This window comes from Oryx dammah, unplaced genomic scaffold, assembly GCF_014754425.2.
Source record: "Oryx dammah isolate SB20612 unplaced genomic scaffold, SCBI_Odam_1.1 HiC_scaffold_9, whole genome shotgun sequence".
Lineage (NCBI taxonomy): Eukaryota > Metazoa > Chordata > Mammalia > Artiodactyla > Bovidae > Oryx > Oryx dammah.
Genome location: NW_024070193.1, coordinates 35,274,962 through 35,298,709, shown reverse-complemented (window position 1 = coordinate 35,298,709; position 23,748 = coordinate 35,274,962). Strand labels below are relative to the sequence as shown.

The following is a 23,748-nucleotide window of genomic DNA, read 5'->3' as shown; positions in this document are numbered from 1 at the left end:
TCTCGAAGTAAATGTCCTGCTTCTGCCTGTTTGATAGACTGACTGCTAAGGAGATAATGCCTCTGATCATAACCATCATGTTCATTTCCTTATCATGGGAGCAGGGATCTCTCAAGTGAGCTATAGCATGCTTTGTTGTAAAATACTTTTTTTTTTTTTACCGTGACAAATCATCTAGGACCATTGTAGTAGGGAGGAAAGTAATTAGACAACTTTCGCCAAAGAGGAAAAAAAATGCTTTGTGAGAAAGCTAAGCATTTATTTATGAATAGTAATAACCATTAACTGAGTGCTTACTATGTACCAGGCTTGTGACAGATGGTGTCCATATATCATCTCAGTTTAATAATATTCAGCTGGAAGCTGCTAACAATCCTAATTAACTTTTTGAAATGGTACTCACGTTTAGACAGGTAATTTCTGCTAAATTATTACGTGCCAATTCTCTTCCACTTAGAGTTCCAGTACAGACTAATTTATTGTGATCCACCTTCCAATTCTGAGTTGCCACCCATTCATTTATTAGCACTAGGAGACTCCTTTTCCTTCTGTGGCTTCAACATTCTTTTTAAGACCTATCTCGCTTATGTATGTTGATGGCATCAGTGATGCAGAGTCCCTGGCAGTTCATTGTAATTTAAAATAAGTGGTCTATATAAAATCCACCATTCGTATATTAATGTATGAAGAATTCAATGGAACAGGAAGATCTTTGAAGGGTCTTCAGAATGAGGATTCTTCTTAAACCACTTGAAGCTCTGCCATTAAAGGGTTAAGTCAAAATACATGGTACCACCATCATCCTGTAACTTCAGGTATCAGCCATTTCTGGCAAAATTTCCCTTTCAGCTCCAAATCCACCCTCCCCCCCCACAACACACACACACTTCTTTTGAAAAAAAAAAAACTTTACAAATGCGGTCAAAATCCAGCTTGAATACAAATCTCAGAAAAGAAAACCAGTTTGAAGCAACTCTCTCATTCACAGCACAAATGAGACATTCATGAACTGTGTATTTCAGAAAACTTTACAGAAACCTTTTCTTATTTTGTATCTATATTTTCCTGCAACGTGAGTCTGCACAGTTCTAAAAGACTACTAGGTCATAAAAGCAAATCTTCTTTCTCTTTCCTTCCTTTCCTCCCTGTCTATCTCTCTTTCCTTCTTTGTCTCTATCTTTCTTCCTTCCTTACTTCCTTTCCCTCTCTCTCTTTCTTTCTTCCCTCTCCCTTTTATTTTTCTTCCCTCTTCTTCTGGTTTTGTGCTTCTTAAATAGCATTGCCATGAAGACTTCTACTTATTACTCTCTTGTCATTGTGCTTTAACAGAGTGAGCATCCTATTAAATTTATCTGGAGACAGAGAATATATTTGTTAACCATCTGGCCTAATTCAACCTGAATTGGAAGTTAAAGCTCTTCCCACACTTGTAGAAACTCTGCTTCACTTCTATACTTTTAGCCCATAAATAGAATTTTCATTACTAGTGCTATTTGAGAAAGCTTATATTTTTCCCTTGGATTTCTTAAACCTCATTATCCACAGCTTAAATCCAGGCTATACCAAGTTTTAAGTAGAAACTGGTACAGAGAACCAGTTTCCTAAGATGCTTATATTTGGGATTATTCTTAACTTGAACCTCATTTCAGAAAATCCTGTCTGTGGCCATTTTTAATCGAAGAGTAGGAAGCAGAATAACAAAACCAGCACAGAGTACCTCTGTTCAATTTTCAGACTGTTCAACTAACTGCTTTCATTTCCTCAACTTGAAATATTCATACAAAGAGCTTGGGATATAAGATTGTCCTATGGGGATACAATATGGATAAATTCATGAGTTCTGTAGAAAAGCAATCTCACTATTATGGAAAGAAGGATTTTTTTCCTTTTCCTCTGTGTGATCTAAATGTAATCATGACCCTGTTCTCCTGGTCAGTGTCTATACCAGGTTTCCCCCGGGAGAGAAAACATTGTCGTGTGCATGCATTTTTCTGGTATTTGACACTACACTTGTTGTAGCCAGTTAAAAAGCCCACAAATAGTTTGGTCTTAATAGCAGTGGTAGCAAAACAGTACTTGCCTGTAGGACACAGGCAAGTTTTATGTAACTGAGTACAAATTACCTCACATCTCTGAGCCTCAGCTTTCTCCTTATAACTAGAGACAGCAATGGGTACATGAAAGGCTGCTTGAAAGGATAAAATGGGGATATATATTATGAGAATAAATTCTGAAATATAAAGTTAGAACCTATAATAAAGTTTGCTAAATTGTCTCAGTACCAGGATAATCCACACAGGGACAGTGAGGTTCTATTGTCCCAAGTCCCCAAGACTTTTATGGTCACTTTCTACTCCACAGTGTAAGCACTAATTGGTACATGAAACATAAAACAGGAGCCCATAATTTCAAGGTATAGTAGAGCTGAAAATAACACTGTAATAGCAGGAAAAAAAAAACAACGAAAATTATCCCTTGGTTGATAGTGTCTCCATAATGTTTTATGAATACATAATATTAATCCTAAATAAATACTTCACCAAGTATATAAGTGCTATGTTGCCCTACAGGAGAGGAAATTATACTTTGGTCAAGGTAGGTTCTGGAGGCTCACGTTCCTTCAAAATTATGTTGAGAGTTAGAATTCCTTAGAAATTATAGGGCTTGACTTTAGCTCAGCTCATAATCATAAATGTTCACATAAAGAAATTAAGGAGACATTATATATGGTTTGTTATATTTAATCATTCTATTATTAATATGTCTAACATTTATTGATCACCTTCTATGCCAGGCACTGTGCTAAGTGGTTCATTGAAACTATATGATGATATCTTAAGACACAAGACTATTGTTATTAACATTTTGTAGGTAAGGAGATTGGGAATAAAATAGATTGGTAACAGGTCCAATATCACCCAGTGAATTACAAAAAAAAAAAAAATGATTTGAACTAGTCTCTTTCCATAGTGATTGAGCTCTAAACTACCATGCTTTGCTGCTCCTGCATGACCTAAACAGCTACAGCATGAGAATCATCTATTTGGTCAGTATAATGTTGCTTAGAAATATATTCCTTACCTAATTAACTAATGTATTTTATAATCAGGGGGTAGCGTTTCTTTTGTCCAGGGGCCAGAAGATGAAATCAGAGTTGTTTTTGTTTTAACATATTGAGATGCCTCCAAATTCCAATAAAATTTCTACAGATAGGTTCCAAGGTTAACAGAAAAAATGGAAATAACTTCTTTTCCTTCGGGTTCAGTTCCAACTTGGATTTGAAATCTTTCTCTCCTGCAATTGCCAGTTACTTAAAAAGTAAGATTTGTAAGTCTCCTGAGAAAGGTGATGGTAGACTGAGATGAAAAGGATAAAGAGTTACTTGCAGAAGTATATATATATATATATTCTTCTTGGATGATTTTTAGGACCTTTAGATTAATTTGATTTTTGAAACAGCAATGTAAAAATCCAATTTTGATTTTGAAATAGAAAAAAAAAAAGTGAAAGGAATCTTTGACTTTTTGGATTCAGTACGTAAGATCAAAAGAGACCCAACTTGTAATTTGGTCCATTTGAAAATGGACCCTCTGCAGTTGTTCTTGAGGAGAATTTGCCAACACATATCAGAAACTTTAACTTTTACATTCCTGTTATTCAATAATTTAATTTTCTAAAATTATACTGAAGAGGTTTGCATGCAGATGGACAAAATACAGCCCCAAGAATATTCATTTCATCATTATTTATGACAACAAAAAATGTAAAAAAAATAGAAGGAAATTAAATGTCCACAGAAGATATTAAGAAGAGATGGCAAGAATACACAGAAGAACTGTACCAAAAAGATCTTCATGACCTAGATAATCATGAAGGTGTGATCACTCCCAGTCACCCAGAGCCAGACATCCTGGAATGTGAAGTCAGGTGGGCCTTAGGAAGCATCACTACAAACAAAGCTAGTGGAGGCGGTGGAATTCCAGTTGAGATCTTTCAAATCCTGAAAGATGATGCTATTAAAGTGCTGCACTCAATATGCCAGCAAATTTGGAAAACTCAGCAGTGACCACAGGACTGGAAAAGGTCAGTTTTCATTCCAATCCCAAAGAAAGGCAATGCCAAAGAATGCTCAAAATACCTCACAATTGCACTCATCTTACATGCTAGTAAAGTAATGCTCAAAATTCTCCAAGCCAGGCTTCAGTAGTACATGAATCATGAATTTCCAGATGTTCAAGCTGGTTTTAGAAAAGGCAGAGGAACCAGAGGTCAAATTCCCAACATCCACTGGATCATGGAAAAAGCAAGAGAGTTCCAGAAAAACATCTATTTCTGCTTTACTGACTATACCAAAGCCTTTGACTGTGTGGATCACAATAAACTGGAAAATTCTGAAAGAGATGGGAATACCACACCACCTGACCTGCCTCTTGAGAAACCTGTATGCAGGTCAGGAAGCAACAGTTAGAACTGGACATGGAACAACAGACTGGTTCCAAATAGGAAAAGGAGTACGTCAAGGCTGTATATTGTCACCCTGTTTATTGAACTTATATGCAGAGTACATCAGGAGAAATGCTGGGCTGGAAGAAGCACAAGCTGGAATCAAGATTGCCAGGAGAAATATAAATAACCTCAGATATGCAGATGACACTACTCTTATGGCAGAAAGTGAAGAGGAGCTAAAGAGCTTCTTGATGCAAGTGAAAGTGCAGAGTGGAAAAAGTTGGCTTAAAGCTCAACATTCAGAAAACGAAGATCATGGCATCTGGTCCCATCACTTCATGGCAAATAGATGGGGAAATAATGGAAACAGTGTCAGACTTTATTTTTCTGAGCTTCAAAATCACTGTGGATGGTGATTGCAGCCATAAAATTAAAGGACGCTTGCTCCTTGGAAGGAAAGTTATGACCAACCTAGACAGCATATTAAAAAGCAGAGACATGACTTTGCCAACAAAGGTCCATCTAGTCAAGGCTATGGTTTTTCCAGTAGTCATGTATGGATGTAAGAGTTGGACTGTGAAGAAAGCTGAGTGCCGAAGAATTGATGCTTTTGAACTGTGGTGTTGGAGAAGACTCTTGAGAGTCCCTTGGACTGCAAGGAGATCCAACCAGTCCATTCTAAAGGAGATCAGTCCTGGGTGTTCATTGGAGGGACTGATGTTAAAGCTGAAACTCCAATACTTTGGCCACCTGATGTGGAGAGCTGACTCATTTGAAAAGACCCTGATGCTGGGAAAGATTGAGGGCAGGAGGAGAAGGGGAAGACAGAGGATGAGATGGTTGGATGGCATCACTGACACAATGGACATGGGTTTGGGTGGACTCCGAGAGTTGGTGATGGACAGGGAGGACTGGTGTGCTTCGGTTCATGGGGTCGCAAAGTGTTGGACACAACCAAGTGAGTGAACTGAACTGAAATGTCCATCAGTAAGAGACTGGCTGAAAATATACATTTGAATGTCCCACTGTCATTCCATATGAAAGTACAAAAAACTGTTTAATGGAAAATATATTCATAATATATACTTTTAAAGATTTTTTAAAGTGTTTTACAAAGAATATGCTGAAACGATTTGAGTATCAAAACAAAGCAGTATTGGATTATAACCCAAAAGTGAAATAAATATCCAACGTGATATTTATACAAATACAAGATTGAATAAATTGATAAATGAGGATGAAAAAGTGAAAAATCTCCCATGAGGAAGAATTCTAAATAAATTATATAGCTTCACACCTTAGAAGTGAATCATGACCCCTTACTCATTAGATATGAACCATATACTTTGACCATTCCAAAGACTCAATATGGGAAAAGAGAAAAATGAGTAGATTTACAGTGGAGAACCCTGGCAAAACTTCTACCAAGTGATGAAGGCCAGCATTAGCAGCCATAGATCATATTGATAGAGTAATAACCTTGATATGATGGGTGAAAATGGCATTTTACTTTTACGCTCTTTTTGCTCAAAACCCATAACCTCAGGTTAAAGTTAAGGAAAACAGCAGACAAATTCCAATAGAGGGTCATCTCACAATAAAACTGACCACAACTTCTCAAAACTCTCAGGGTTATCAAAAACAAGAAATGTCTGAGACACTGTTAATTACAGCCAAGAAGAACCCAGGGAGACAAGAAAACTCAATATGGTACCTGGGATAGAATGTTAGAATTTAAAAGGATATCAAGTAAAAACCAAGGAAATTTGAATAAAGTTTGGCTTTAGTTAATAAAGACATATTTGTGTTTGTTCATTATTTGTAACATAAGTACCATCTTAATTTAAAGTATTAATAATAGGGAAACTGTGTGGTATTATATGGGATTTTACTATACTGTCGCTGCCTGTTCTAAAACAGTTATTTTAAAATTTTGGGGGGAAAAGGGTATTAATAAAGTGGGAGAGAAAGAGGCAAGAATCTTCTGTTTCTCATAGACAAACAAAAAAATTCCTTCAATAACAATCTCTTATTAGTTCTACCAAAGAAACTGAGAGTGACTCTTTTGAGTCTCAGTTTAAAAAGGGGTAACCTGGAGCAAAGATAATCAGGCAAGCTCCCAGAGTATTCTTGAATCTTCCTTCATTGTAAGGAAAGAACAGATTCTAGGGAAAAAAAAAAAAAAGTGTGATCCATATTGTTACATCAATCCTATTTTCAGTAGCCTGCGAACTCTCTGGGGTCTTTCTATTATCTTTATACCCCCAGGGCCTAGCCCAGCATCTGCTGCCAGAATTCCTCCTGAATAAGTGAAGGCAGAAAGGAATTAACTATTGAATAAGATATTCAATGCATATTTACTAAGTTAATAGATACTGGAGCTTAATTTGCCAAGTGAGTGAATGAGGGGATGTCAATAATCCTCATCAAGAATAAATATGTTATTTTAAAATGGTAAATCCTTTGTTCTGAGCAAGTCTTTGAGGATTGTGTTAGCTAAGAAATATAATGCAGAAATCCCTCTCTCCCTCCTGTGTATTCCTTTTTACCTTCTCAGTCAAATCACCACTGACAATTACAGTACCACAGTTTATTAATTGTTATTATGTATTGATTGCCTATTATAAGCTAGGGATTATGATAAGGGAGTAGTGAAGTTTACAATTATTTAAGCATCTGCCCACAATGCGGGAGACCGGGTTCAATCCCTCGGTTGGGAAGATCCCCTGGAGGAGGAAATGGCAACCCACTCCAGTACTCTTGCCTGGAAAATTCCACGGACTGAGGAGCCTGGTAAGCTACAGTCCATGGGGTCACAAAGAGTTGGACAACTGAGTGACTTCACTTTCACTTTACATCAATCCTATTCTCTCTATAATCCACCTGCCTATCTATCTATTCGTCCATCTAGTTTTTGCCTTTGTTTTACAGATAGGAAAACTGGTCATAGTGGCCCAGCTATTGACGGGGGCAGGAAGACAGCACTAAGTCGTGTTCAACTCTTGCGATCACATAAATTGTAGCCTACAGGGTTTCTCTCTTCATGGGATTCTCCAGACAAGAATACTGGAGTGGGTTGCCATTTCCTTCTCCAGGGGAACTTGACAGGGGGACTGAGTATTTAAACCCTGATCTCTTCAAAGCCTATACACTTTCCAGAACACAATGTTTCCTTGAAATGTTAGTGAATCCACTGATAAAACTTTCAGCCCTATGGTGAAAGTGTGTTTATGTTTTCCTTTGTTGAGGATTGCTGTCTTTCAGTTTTTCAAAGATTGGCTTGAATGCTTGTCAGTTCTCATATTTGCATGGAATTTACCATATCATCTTATTCGAACCAATAGAAAATCATGATAAAACACAAAGCAGTTAGAAAGAATCTGAAGAGTACCTTCAGTATACTACATTGTGGGACAAACAGGAGAGGCTATTCATAGGAAAATAATTGCTGTCTATCCATTTAACTTAATGAGGAAAATTTTTATTTTTATTTCAATTTTTTTCTTTATCTTCTTAAAATATTTATTTATTTATTTATTTATTTATTTATTTATTTATTGGAGGCTAATTACTTTACAATATTGTATTGGTTTTGACATCGATCCGCCACCAGTGTACATGTGTTCCCAGCATTCAAACGAGAAATTTTTAAGATGTCTCTCTGAATTTTTTTAAAGCAAGTGCTAAAATTCTGAAAACCTTGCATTCACCTAGTTTAATATTAACATATTATTGGCCAGAGATGTATTAATACCACAGGCATTAGTTTCTGCAAAAAACTAATAATGTGTTAAAATGTTACTGTCATTCTGAGCATCCTGAGCAATCTTTCTGTGGTATGCTCTTCAATGATGTCCATATGTGTAAAAGAAATCAAAGTCAAATAGCTGCTCTTTCATCTGAAAGTTCTGAAATAGATAACAACAAGTTGGTGAGACTTCATATTTACTGCTTAACATTAATAGCTAAGCTGGAGTATCTTTTCCTTCATAAATTAGAAAATAATGAATAAGATATACCTGTATACATAAATATCATTGTCTATACATAAATATAGCCCTCTGTGTGAAGACTTCATAACATACAGGAACGTTGAGTAAAGCGACTAATTTTATTTGCAATCCAGAGCATTGACAGCAAAGTTATTAAGTTAAGAAAAAACAAGAAAAGTAAATATGGTTGTTTATGAGAGTGATAGAAGAGTTATGATTACATCAGTTTAACTTCTTTACTAAGAACAAAGGCAAATATTTTCTTGAAAGGAGACACAGAGATCTATCAGTCAATCATACTATATTTGAATAGCACCTATCCAAGGAGTTTCTCAGGGCATTTCACAATACAATTAATTTGCAGCTTAGGTAATTAAGAGTCTGCCATGTTAAACAAATGAGATAAAACTGAGAATTGAAAGCTGTGATCATGTCAGCTCTGAAACTCCAACATAGAAAGTGAGATACATGTCCCCAAAGTCATAGTAATTAAAGTTCAAGCAGGTATCTGAAGTTTTTTCTCAATTATTCTGTATTCACATTAGCCCATAGTGGTTTAAGATAGTTAGGGTCTTTGAGTAAACACTCTAGCCAGCCTTCCATAGATCTCATTCTCCACACTCTCTGCCTGCATGACTGCAGCAGCCCCCTAGGTTGGTTGGTATATTTTCTGTATTCTTCCTAATCATCTATCCTAGATTTTTATAAATAGTACATATTACCATTGCCACATATAAACCAGTGGGGTGTATCCTCTGCAATGGCCCTGATTGATTTTTAGAGAAAGTTTTTTCTTCTCATTCAAAAATAATGCATTTTGAAAAGGTTATCTTTTGAATTATCAAAAACTTTAATATATAAAATTAAACTTGTTATTTGCTGAAATTTTAGTAATTGCAGATTACTATCCATAATTTTACTATCCATAATGAAATATCCATAATTTCATTTCTCAGATAACATCTTTTTTACCATTTTGCTGAAATTTTTCAAGCCTTTTAAAGGAAAACATTTACAGAATTGAGGGCTTACTGCATCTGCACAGGGAGAATTAATTTGTATATTAAAAAGATAATTTGATGTAAATATCAAATGGATAAAAGCATGAGTTTTAGAGTCAGAATCAATGATTTTTAATTTGAATTGCAAATTTACAACTTATGTATATCAATTATTTCATTTCTCTAAACTTCACCTTTTTACCTTCAAAATTAGCCTTAAAAAAAAAATCTGGAATGTAGCACTGTTGGATTAACTGGACCTGCATTTACTCTCCTACCAGAAACAATAAGAAAACTGGACAAATATAATGATTCTAGGGAAAGTAACAATGGGCAGCATAAAACTGTGATCCCTAAAGGATGGGAAATGTACAAAGTAAGCTGTTGATATCCCAGGTAACACTGAATGAAGAACAAACATAAATAGGACAAGACTACATCACTGAGTTAGGAGACACAAGGTGACTGAAGTGGCTGGGATTGCAGAGCAGAGTATCAGAGACAATGGGACTAGAAAAAGAAAGCTCTCCAGAAATCTACATAAGAATGATAAATGAGGCTGGGCAAAGAACAGTTTTCAGAGCACAAACAGGGCTGAAAGAGGTTAGAGTTCTAACATACTAGAGAAGAGAGATAGTAAACATTTAGAGCATTTGATAGGAAGAAACATCTTAGAAATAAGTTACCTTAGACTAACATCTACTCCATACTCAAGGAGGTTTAAAAATAAGCTACAGAAAGGTCAAGCAGATTCACTGCAACTTAATTCCTATCAATAAAATCCAATACTTGAAAGAAATACACAACAGTCCAGCTTTTAACAACATAATATTTATTATATCTCTAATTAAATTAAATTATTAGATAGCCTGAAAAGCATAAAAAAAATAGGAATCATGATTAGAAGCAAAAACAGTCAACAGAAACAGATCCATAAGTTATTGAGATGTTAAACTTAGCTAACAAGGACATTCATATCATCAATAGGTCTTCTGAATAAATAGCTAGGGGTTAGAGGTAAAGAAACTGCAGACCTCAGTCTCTAATTAAGAGAGTCTCTAGGGAAACCTGAAGATAACAGAGAAAACAAAGAAAAACAAGAGGGAGTTTTAGCCTCTGAAACCACAGCTACGGCAAACAGTAAATAAACACAGCCTAACTCCTTGCCAGATAAACATAAAAGTTTACACTAAAATCTAGTGTAAAATCACTTACATTTACCTGTTACATCCTACTAGGTTTTTAACAACAAAAATATATAAAAGACCAATTAAAATGTACATTCTGCAGAGAAAAGCAAACAGTGGAACCAAACTCAAATACAGCAAATATTTTTAAATTATCACATTGGGAATTTGAAACTATTAAAATTAATATGTTAAGGGCTCTAATGGAAAAAGCAGACAGCATGAAAGAACAGAGGATTAATGTAGCAGGAAAAAGAAAGAAATTCTAAGAAAGGATCAAAAGGAAGTAATAGATATGAAAACACTATAATGTAAACGAGAATGTCTTTGATAGGTTTACCAGCGGACTGAACATGACTAAGAAAAGAGTAAGTTAATGAGCAGAAATGTCAATGGGAACATCCCAAATTAAAATGTGAAGAGAAAGAAAGAAAGAATGGAGTATCCAGGAAATGGGGGCAACTACAAATGGTGAAACAAATGTCTAATGGGAACACCAGAGGAGAGCAAAGAGAGAATTAACAGAATAAATATTTGAAGTAAGAATGACTGGAAATTTTCCAAAATTAGTGACAGTTACCAAACCACAGACCCAGGAAGCTCAGAGGCCAATTAGCAAGATAAATTCCAAAATAATCTACCCACTCAAGAGAAGGAATATTCCCAGGATAAAGGGAATTATTTCCTAACTACTTAGAAAATAGTTCCACAAATATTTCATGAAAACCAGTCTGTATTTCAGAAACCATTTAAAGTCCTTTTAAAAAACTGGTGAATATGATGTAGCAATGATTTATGTTATTTTTTTTCTGTGTGTGTGTTCCTCTTTCTTATTCACCTACTAATTTCCTTAACTGCCCTCTACTTCCCCTCCTTTCTCATTAACTAAAATATATAAAGCTTAGTTTAATGAATGTATAATTTATAGCATAAATAGTAGTCAGTAATTAGTTAGCAAAAGTGTTTAGAAACATTGTTGATAAGAGAAAGAACTCTTGATTTTATTCCTCACTGAACCAATTTGCTTTTTCAGTTTGGGGTGTATCCAACTTACTACAGAAAAGTGTAGTACCTCAGAAAGTGAATGAGGAGATTTAAAAGGATTTGTACAAAGCAGTCCCAACATTGTTTGGAGCATATTGACTTGAAAAAAATATAACAAAATCAAGTATTGCATGCAATATTTTTTATAAAGAGTTGTCAGAGAACATGATTTATAACTATCATTCAACAATTTGTAAAACACTTGGCAATAGACCTGCAAATAGATATTTATCATTTAAAAGGGGAGGTTGATTTTGTTCTTTTCAGATTGTTAATTATGTTTATCAATTAGTAACTTTCTAGGGAGTGAATTGTTTATGTGTATGTTAATGTTGCAAATTCAGAAAAGTCAGTAGAGTATTTGGTAAATGTCCACTGCAGAGGGCACAGGCAGTAAAAAATCTTTTTTGTTAGTAGTTAACATTTGCATAATATTTTCCAAATATATAAAGGATTTTCATCTACATTCTGTTCATCTGAAGAAATGAGAACTATATCTGCACTTCAGTTACACAGAATACATGTTTCTTATGCAGAACATTTTAACACTATCATGTCCTTGTGGATGCTTCAGACTTTCCATTTTAACACTGAGGCATTTCAATTCCATATTAATAATAGCTTTAATAAATATAATCTCAACAGTGATTAACTTTGTCAGATAAAATGTTGTGGGACATACTCCACTAGATCAATTATTTCCTTGACAATTTTCTAAGAGGTACAGTGAAGCAATTCTCATCATTTTCCCATTCTTCCTTAATTTTATTTCATGTGCATCAGCTCTTTTATATATAAACTTAACAGTGAACATACACTTTATCATTGAGGGATTTTTATTTTGTACATACACATCATATTTGCCATATTTTTACATGTATTATGCACTGTAATCTTCAAAACAATACAGGAGATAGATATCATTTTAATCTTTTCTGCATGAGGATACGGAAATTCATAACAGTTAAGAAGGATGCTTGCCGATGGTCAGACAACTCTTGAGAAAATTGAGAATTCAATCTGCCTCTTCTAACTTGGAGAGCAGTTATCTTAACCATTTACTCAAAAGTTTCTAAGTTCAGAACTTAAAATCAGGTGAGACTAAATTTAAAGTGTCCTTTCTTTCTTATCAGAAGCATGAAATTGAACCAGTTACTTATATACTTTGAGCCTCATCATCTTCCTCAAATATAATAAAAATATGAGGTACCCTGCACAACTAAGAGGATTAGGTATATCATATAAATTATTAGCTATAAATGGTTAGCTCATGAAATTTATTTACATGAGATTCTTGAGAACTAGCATCAATCCTTTTCACTTATTATGTGAGTATTTTTTAAATTACAGGAATCTATATTTCCTGATGCTAAACATGATAGAGTAAACTATTCATATTCTTTTCAGATACTATTTTTCATTGATTTTCTTTATAAATAAATCAATAAATTTTCAAAGTATTTTTCTGTTATTTTATGGTGTTTTATATACTTTAGTTTCTGAGAAAGCTTGAAAATGGTGAAAGTTCATCATGTCTTTCAAGGCAAGTAAACAAACACTGACAAAACTCTCATTTGTCAATCTCTTAAAATAATTTAAACAATCTATAATTATTTATTGAACAAATACTATGGGGCCAAGTATGTAATATTCAACAGTCCATGAGCTGAGAATTTCCAGGTGTTCAAGCTAGATTTAGAAAAGGCAGAGGAACCAGAGATTAAATTGCCAACATCCATTGGATCATAGAAAAAGCAAGAGAATTCCAAAAAAACATCTACTTCTGCTTTATTGACTACACTAAGCTTTTGACTGTGTAGATCACAACAAACTGTGGAAAATTCTTAAAGAGATGGGAATACCAGACCACTTTCCTTGCTCTTGAGAAATCTGTATGCAGGTCAAAAAGAAACAAAACTGGACATGGAACAATGGGCTGGTTACAAATTTGGAAAGGAGTACGTTAAGACTGTATATTTTCACCCTGCTTATTTAATTTTTATGCAGAGAACATGATGCAAAATACTGGGTTGGATGAAGCTCAAGCTGAAATCAAGATTGCCGGGAGAAATATCAATAACCTCAGATATGCAGATGACACCATCCTTTTGGCAAAAGTGAAGAAGAACTAAAGAGCCTCTTGATGAAAGTGAAAGTGGAGAGTGAAAAATCTGGCTTAAAATTCAACACTCAAAAATGAAGATCATGGCAACTGGTCCCATCATTTCATGGCAAATGGATGGGGAAATAATGGAAACAAAGGAAGACTTTATTTTTGGGGCTCCAAAATCACTGCAGATGGTGAATGCAGCCTTGGAATTGAAAGATGCTTGCTCCTTGGAAGAAAAGCTATGACCAACCTAGACAGCACATTAAGAAGCAGAGACGTTACTTTGCCAACAGAGGTCCATCTAGTCAAAGCTATGGTTTTTCCAGTAGTCGTGTATGGATGTGATAGTTCAACCATGAAAAAAGGTGAACACTGAAGAACTGATGCTTCTGCACTCTGTGTTTTTGGAGAAGACTCTTGAGAGTCTCTTGAACTGCAAGGAGACCAAACCAGTTATCCTGGAGGATATCCTGAATATTCATTGGAAGGACTGATGCTGAAGCTGAAATTCCAATACTTTGGCCACCTGATGCGAAGAACTGACTCATTGGAAAAGACCCTGTTGCTGGAAAAGATTGAAGGTAGGAGGAGAAGGGGACAACAGAGGATGAGATGGTTTGATGGCATCACTGACTCAATGGACTGAGTTTGAGCAAGCTCTCGAAGTTGGTGATAGGACAGGGAAACCTGGCATGCTTCGGTCCATGGTTTTGCAAAGAGTCAGACACAACTGAGCAACTGAACTGACAGTCAGTTCTGATTCTTTGCAACCCTGTGGACTGTAGCCTGCCAGGCTCCTCTGTCCACAGGATTCTCTAGGCAAGAATAGTGGAGTGGGTTGCAATTTCCTCTTCCAGTGGATCTTCCCAATACAGGGATTGAACCCATATCTCCTGCTGCTCTTGCATTGTGGGGCAGATTCTTTACCACTGAGCCACTAGGGAAATAGAGCCAAATAATGCTGATTACAAAATATTTAGTAACCAGCATTTTTTGGATTGGGCTTCCCCTGTGGCTCAGTGGTAAAGAATCCCACCTGCATTGCAGTAAATGTAGAAGATATTGGTTCCATCCCTGAGTCTGTAAGATCCTCTGGAGGAGGAAATGACAACTCATTCCAGTACTCTTGCCTGGCAAATTTCATGGACAGAGAAGCCTGGCAGTCTACACTCCTTAGTGCTGGAAAGAGTCAGACACCGCTGAGCATGCACACACAAATGAACAAACATTATTTGGATTGCTTGGCATATTTGCTTAATAATAGGATGAAGACTTTTAAGGATGTTTCCCATAGTTTTGAATGTAAATCATTATTTCTGAATATGAGGCTCACATGAGGAATAGATTCTGGATTTATAGGTAAGCACTTAAAAGTGGTGCTGAGAGTAAGTCTCTTACTATTCAAAGTATGTTCTACAGGCAAGAAGAATCACTATTACCTAGGAGTTTGTTGGAATTGAAGAAATCAGACAACACACCAAATCTATTGAATCTCAATTTAGCTATCCCCCAGATAATTCATATATACATTAATATTTTAAAGTGGAATTTTATCACTTTGTTACTTGGTTACTGGTGTTTATGGGTATCAAAATGAAATTTTAATATTGCCAAAATGCAGGGTTCTGAACATTCCATGAAAAAAAAAAAAAAAACATGTATGTGGCTGGATTTAAAGCTTTCCAAACATATTGTTTATAAACACTTATCTGAATAGTAAAGCAAAATGCTTCCCCTACCAGGACAGGTTTGGCTCAATTCTAACTATCCACTATGAACAAGGGTCTTTAATATGCCTTATTTTGGAAACTAGCTGTGCAGGTTTTTCATTTACAAGAGTTGTTGAGTAATTAAGCAAGGAGACACTCCAGGTAATATATTTCAGGATGTGCAATAAAATAGAGTGGTAGATATGTCAAAAATTTAGTGACCTGCTTGCCATCTTATGCAAGCTCATTTATTGCTTGGCAATGTGCTGCCTAACTGTGCTGGCTTACACTGTGCTTAAACTAGAGTAAATATTGGCCCAGTTGGCAGGATCATCTCCCCAATCATTTTTTAGAGTATTAATATTAGACATGTTTATTTAAAGTCCAATCAGAAAGTTCCACTTTTGCCAGCTTTTAAAATGTTTGCTAATTTACCTATAGAGCAACATTTGAATACCAAAATATCTATTTGTTTGTACTAATTAAAACAGTTAGAAAAAAAACAAAACAACCTTACTTTCCAAGGGCAAAGCATTCCAGTTTTACAGATGAATCCTTTGCAGCTTGAATAGTTTCAGGAAAACGCACTTCAATCTTTGGTTCATATTCCCCCATAACACCTGTTAAATACCAAAAGAGCTAGCAGCATTTCTAAAGAACAGAGATTTTCTATGAAGCAAATACTTTAGTTATCAAAATTTGATTATTCTGTCATTTAGTTAACAATATTTTTTCTATACTGATGATGAATGATGGAGAGCATCACTTCATAATACTGTTTAAAAAATTAGTTCATTCCTCTCTCCCCTAAAAAAGAAATACCTAAGATATACCAAAATATCAGAATAAATGCATTCCAAATTTCCCTGTATTCCACAAGAGCATCTTAAAAATAAAATAAATTCTTTTACAAAATAAAAATACTTTCTTTTTTAGAACTCAATCATTCTAAACATTTGAAGAGGCTGCGGTTGAAAACACAGAGTACCATTCAAATAAATTGGTAAATTTTATTTTTTTCTGTTTCTTTGACATGGTATTTCTTGAGTGACTACTTTAAGAAGAGATTTTTTTTTTAGTATTGTGTATGATGCTTTTGTATATTTTTACCATAAATGTATTGAAAAGAATAGAGGAGATGGAATAACGAAGGAATTAAGAAGTTAATAAAGTAGGTAGATAGAAAAAAGGCCAATATGATTGTTTCTATGCATATTACTTGCTTAGGAGCTCTTGTGATCATGAACAGAGCACTCACTGAAGGGGAGAAATTGGACTTAAGAATTCCAGTGGTTGATGAATTCTAAATTAAGACCATGCAAATATATTTGAATAGTTAGTGATTATAAAAGCTCTGTCATAAGAACTCCCTGTATGGAGCTAATTCCATGATTCTGTTATCCATCGTTAAATTATATTCCTGCTTTTCTTGAACTTAAAGAGGAAAAAAACTCTATGGACGTATTACAAGTCCAGAATCTGATATTAAAACACGTCAACAGATATTTCCATCTTTATATTTACCACTGTGAATATTTAATTAAAGAATTAACTAGAGGATTTTTCTATTTTGATGACTTTCTTAGGTTTTCTAGCTCTAAATCTTGTACCAGCTATGGCTTGACTAAACTCCAAAATCATCAGAGACCAATCTAAATTATGTTCCTTGGAGAAATATAATTAGTATGAATTTTGTGTTTCATTTTTCTTTGGAACGCTCATTATTAATGTTGACTTGATTTACTTTCCTTGGATGTGAATTGTTTTCCTGCCTTGCCAACTAGGGGGAAAAAAAGGTGAATAAAAGAGATAAATATGGAAAAGAAAGTGGCGTTAAAGAAAAGCTGTATCATATGTTCATCAAAAATATATTAGGTTAATGAATAATTTTGTCAGCACTCACACATTCATACACACACATGTCTACTCTCCCAAACATTGTTTCTTTTTTAATGAAATATTTCTTAAGCAAAGAAAGGATCTGTTTCAGATCCAGAGAGGAAATGGCATAGTGTTCTCAGAATCATCTATATTATACCATGTGGATTAATTATATAGTTTTCTCTTATTTTTGACAATATGTGATTTTCATCATATTTGTGAATTAAACCTCAACTCCTAGATATTATGGCTCCACTGAAACAGAGGAAAGCAGAAAGTTCTATGGATCTCCCAAGTTTCAAAATTCACAGACAAAATTTATCCCTAAGATAACTCATCATCTTACCATCAGTGCGCTGTACTAATGGAGTGGGTGGTCCTTGAACACTTCTCTGGGCTTCTTTGTTTGTTATGAAGCAAGTGTAGTTGCCAACATCTGATGGCTCCACTTTGGCAATGTACAAGTTCCCTGTCTCTTGTGATACAAACCGTCTGTTGTCCTCTTGAACATATAAGGGGTTATCATTGAAAATCCATGCATAAGATAAATCTGGAAACAGAACAAAATAAGTATTATCCTTACTGTATTCATTCTTATCTGAAAGTTATGTGCCCTACTTCTCCACAAATAGAATACAACTGTGCCCCTCTGTGTCCAGTTTGTGCCTGTCATCCTGATGTAATTGTTTTATTTCTTTTTAATTAAGTATTTCCCAATTTGGATGATATGGTTTTACTGCCCATCACTGGCTTTGTGTAATTAAAGATGTGATGGTGAGATGTCAAGGGAACAAGTGGATGAAGTTATTAAGAAAAACTATATGATATAAAATATTATGGGCTCAAAATGTACACTGAATTTCTGCATCAGTTATCATGTTAAAGCTGTGCTTCTCAATATGCAATCAGAAGGATGCCCATATTAATCATGTTTAGGGGTGTTTGCTAAAACTTTTACTTCAAGATGTAAGTTCAGGGACCCTACTCCTTGGAGTCATTCATTCAATTATTACACAATTTCTGAACATCTCTTTTGTGACCATCTTTGGACTTAGAACATATCAAAGCAAAACCTGTGCCTTATAAAACTTGACCTAGTAAATTGATTACAACTAGTGTGGATAATCTCAGTGAGGGCTGATATGTGCTTTGGCAGAAGCATCATTGGAACCCAGATGAGGAGCTTAGAATGATCTGTGGTCAGAAAAGTTTTCTGAGAAGAATTCCATGCTCAAACTAGCAGGATGAATGGGAACTATCCAGGCAACAGATTAGCAAACCTTGCTCAGAGAACAAAAGCTTGAAAATGAAAGAGAACATATCATTTTTGCTGAACACCAATCAACCTCTGGAAATCTTATATATAAATATGAATATAAATATATAGAGGCATATATAACTGATATAATTATCATGCTATAAAATGCACAAATCCTAAGTGTTCAGTTCAGTTAATTGTAACAATCTAAGCACTATGAAATCACCAGCCTAAAATAAATTATGGAACATTCCCATCTTTAGAAATTTTATTATGTCCTTATTTGTCAACCTCTACTGTTGTAACAACTACCAGATTTCTATCATCGTAGGTTATTGAATTTCATAAAAGTAGAATCAAACAGAATGCACCTCTTTTTGAACTTTTATATTGGAATATAGTTGCTTAACAATGTTGTGTTAGTTGCAGGTGTACAGTAGAGTGATTCAGTTATACATGTAGCTATTCTTTTATCAGTTTTCCCCCATGCAGGGTATTTCAGAGTATTGAACAGTTACCTGTGCTATATAGTAGGTCCTTGTTGATTATCTACTTTAAATATAGCAGTGTGTACATATCAGCCTCCAACTCCCAATGTACTGCTTTGTGTCTGGTTTGTTTAATGTATCTTAATGTCCCCCTATGTAGCTGTGACTATCAGTACTTCTTTTCTTTCTATTGCTGAATGGAATTCCATTTTTATGAATATACCACAATGTGTTTGGCTGCTTTCTTGTTGAAGATTATTAGAATTGTTTCCATCTGGGGACCATTATATTGGGTTGGCCAAAAAGTTAATTTGGGTTTTTCCATACGATGTTATGGAAAGACCTCAATGACATTTTTGGCCAAGCCAATACATTCAGTTCAGTTCAGTTCAGTTCACTTCAGTCGCTCAGTCGTGTCCGACTCTTTGCGACCCCATGAATCGCAGCACGCCAGGCCTCCCTGTCCATCACCAACTCCCGGAGTTCACTCAGACTCACATCCATCGAGTCAGTGATGCCATCCAGCCATCTCATCCTCTGTCGTCCCCTTCTCCTCCTGCCCCCAATCCCTCGCAGCATCAGAGTCTTTTCCAATGAATCAACTCTTCGCATGAGGTGGCCAAAGTACTGGAGTATCAGCTTCAGCATCATATCTTCCAAAGAAATCCCAGGGCTGGTCTCCTTCAGAATGGACTGGTTGGATCTCCTTGCAGACCAAGGGACTCTCAAGAGTCTTCTCCAACACCACAGTTCAAAAGCATCAATTCTACAGCGCTCAGCCTTCTTCACAGTCCAACTCTCACATCCATACATGACCACTAGAAAAACCATAGCCTTGACTAGACGGACCTTAGTCGGCAAAGTAATGTCTCTGCTTTTGAATATGCTATCTAGGTTGGTCATAACTTTTCTTCCAAGGAGTAAGCGTCTTTTAATTTCATGGCTGCAGTCACCATCTGCAGTGATTTTGGAGCCCCCCAAAATAAAGTCTGATGCTGTTTCCCCATCTATTTCTCATGCAGTGATGGGACCGGATGCCATGATCTTCGTTTTCTGAATGTTGATCTTTAAGCCAACTTTTTCACTTTCCTCTTTCACTTTCATCAAGAGGCTTTTTAACTCCTCTTCACTTTCTGCCATAAGGGTGGTGTCATCTGCATATCTGAGGTAATTGATATTTCTGCCCTTATTTTCTAAGACTGTCTGTGGACATTTTCCCTTTTTTTTTGTTAAGTCCCTAGACGTGAACTATAGGGTAGATGTATGTTTTACTTAATTAAAAAAAAAAACTATAAAAGAATTTTCCAGTTATACTATTTGATATCTCTATCTGCAATATATGAGAGTTAGAATTGGTGTACATCTCTGCAAAAGTTATGTTGTCATTTTTTTAATTTTATCTAGATATAGTTGAGCAAGGAGGTTGCAGGTGGCACTAGTGGTAAAGAATCTGCCTTCCAGTGCAGGAGATGCCAGAGATGTGGGTTTGATCCCTGAGTCGGGAAGATCCCATGGAGGAGGGCATGGCAAGCCACTCCAGCATTCTTGCCTGGAGAATCCCATGGGCAGAGGAGGCTGGCAGGCCACAGTCCATGGGGTCACAAAGAATCAGAAATGACTGAAGTCACTTACCCAGCATACATCGTTGAGCAAAGGAAAATAGTCTCACGTATTAAGGTTTTATAAGTGTGGTACTAATAAGGTTAAGAAATTGTATGCATTGTGAAAACTAGATATAACTGAACTTATGTCAAGGAAAGTGGAAGAACTTAACTGGTTCAAAAATGACCCCCTCCCCAAATATGTGGAAGATATAGGTGCTGGGGGTGAAAGGGGGAAATATACCAGTGATGGTTAAAATGTGTTCAACTGTAGATGAACTTGGACATCACACATTTGGAAATCACAGTCACAGGAGAACAGTTAAAGCAACTGGGAGCCTCTTGTCATCTGTACTTATGTTAAAACTAGTGCAGAACAAGACATGGCAGAGACAAAAAAAGAAAAAAAATTGAAAGCTAATTATTTCTATAATGTTCTAGCAGTCCTCTTCAGATAGAAGCAGACAACCTGAAACATTCTTCACTAATATAACTGATTTAAAATTCTCTAGAGGGATGATGAAGCAATGTGAATTAAAAGCTATTTTGACCTTAAATCTGATCCATATACAAAAACTCTTGAGAAAATGCGTGTGTGCCCTGTTGTTTTAATCGTGTCTGACCTTAAAGATTAAATCATGTTTTAATCTTTGTGACCTTATAGAGTATAACCTGCCAGGCTCCTCTGTCCATGGGACTCTCCAGGCAAGAATACTGAAGTGGGTTGCCATGACCTCCTCCAGGGGATCTTCCCAGCCCAGAGATCAAACCCAAGTCTCTTAAGTCTCCTGTATTTCCTGCCTGCAGGTGGATTCTTTACTCACTGAGCCACCTGGGAAGTCCCTTGAGAGAGTGGAAATATGTGAATTTTGGCATTTTTATCATCCCTTTCAAATCAAGAAAAAAAAAAGAGATAAAGCATTAACAATATACTTAGGGAATCAGATTCATTTTAAAGAATGAAAGAAAAGAAGATAGAAAGGAGACAGAAGAAAATATTGAGTTTACAAAAAACAGACTAAATTAAATCACATATATTAAATTATATATTATATATGCAATGTATTAATTTCTGACAATTCATAAATTATTTCAGTAAGAATAAATTCATCTAAATAGCCAGAACTCTGGTATCATTCTCAGGAATGAAGACGATGTGACAGAAATATACAACAAAGAGGATGAACAGCAACAAAAATGCCACTTAAGCATGAAATATAAAAATTCACAAAGTGTCATTAAGCCTATAAAATTAGTGTTCAGGAAGAAGAACAATCTAAGACATGTTATTACATGAAAAGTATATTGTAAATAAAAATGTTTAGTATGATCTCATAAAAAATTATGCATTTACACGTATGAGAACTTATGTGTGTGTGTTTCTGCAAATTTTTAAATTTAAAAATCTAGGCATGTATACAGTGGCTTTCTCAAGAGAAGGGAAAAAAACACAGAAGACTTTCACTCTCTATATAGTTTGTGCCTGCCATATTTGAATATTTAATTTTTGTGTAATTGTGTAAATGGGAAAAATAAACAACAGGATGAATAATGTACCAGGAAAACTAAATACAAGAATGGGTTATCATTTATTTAAAAAAAAAAGGATGGATAGTATTATTCTTTTAATGTTCTTTATTCTTACTCTGGACTATTCAGACTGGACTATTATGCTTTATTCAGAGCACATTAGAAAACTTGTTAAGATGCAGATAGCTAATCCTACCCTAGCAATTTGGTTTGTTAACATCTGAGTGAAGTACCATGGAATCTGTATTTTCAACAGCCTACAAATATCTTGCAGTTGAATTGTAATATTATGTTCAAAGTACCCATTATTGAGAGGGAACTGAAAATCTCAAGTATATTGAGATAGATAGCCAAAATGTAGCCAAGTCCAGAAGTTCATACACCAAAGAAAGTGGTAAGAACTTAGATTTTGACCCTGGAGGGCGGAAATGGAGAAAAATAACTGAGTTGTTTTCATAGGTCAAATGGCTATGACATTCACAAAGGGTTAAAAAAAAAAAAAGTTATCTCCATTGATGTCCAGAAGGCAAAAGTAGGACTTGTGGACATTATAGTATGCTGTTTGACTACATTAAGATACAGTGAAGATCAGTCCAAACATTAGAGCTATACCAGCAGAAGACGTTGGAGATAATGAGTTTTCTGTCATTAGAGATGACCAAGCAGAGAATGGATAAGAATTGCTTGAGGTGTTGCAAAAGAAGTTTATTTTTGCAGTGAATGGGAAGCTAAACCTATGTCTCTATGAACTGTTTACTCCACTCTCAACATTCCTTCGAGTTTTCTGAGTCTATGCTTTTAGTTTACTGTCTGACCCACCATTCAAGCCCTTTAGGTCAACTATGCATAAATAAATTCACTTCTTTTTAAAATATGTTTTGACATTCTTGTCCCATGCCCAGGTATTGAATCTTTGTGTGTGTGTGTGTGTGTGTGTGTGTGTGTGTGTGTGTTTTCTTGGCAAGTCCCTACTAGGGTCTTGTATCATTTCATATAGGCTCTTGTGTCTGAGTTTTTTTACTGATGTCCTTTGCTACTTCACTTCTAAGCCTGTTGCTCTATCTTCACCAGAGAGATGCTCAAAGGGTTTTGTTTGAAACTGGAGAGCCACCTAGATAGTAAAAATTTTTTCAGTATAAAGAGGAGGGAAAAAATGTAGTTCAGATTTCCCTGTTGTCAGTGACTCTTCATCTTTCGAACCTTCTGTGAAATAAAGACAAATCTTGAGCAAATTCCCAGGGCTGTGTTCAGCTTAGGTATCTTTCATCGATGCCTCTGAGGGAAGAGGAATAAGTTCTAGCCCTCTGAAATCCAAAGCAACTCCTTTCGCTGAACAGAAATTACACATTGCCACTGGTGCTCAAGAAATCTTTGTATACTTTTACCCTATAATCTTGGGGCCAGAGACTATAATTTTCACCTCTCCCCAGGGGAATTCATTTTTACCTTACTAGTAAAGCTTTCTGATCTGTTCCTATGTGTAGTATATCCTTCGTCAATA

At 35.5% G+C, this 23,748-nt stretch overlaps 1 protein-coding gene across 1 annotated transcript in view; it reads right to left on the bottom strand.

Annotated features, from left to right (window-relative positions):
- The window catches only part of CNTN6 (contactin 6), a 176,730-nt gene that overhangs the window by 93,720 nt on the left and 59,262 nt on the right, over window positions 1-23,748 (bottom strand). The window contains 2 exon segments of the mRNA XM_040246391.1: window positions 16,007-16,109; window positions 17,717-17,920. Of these exon segments, the coding sequence (XP_040102325.1) occupies window positions 16,007-16,109; window positions 17,717-17,920 (307 nt within the window).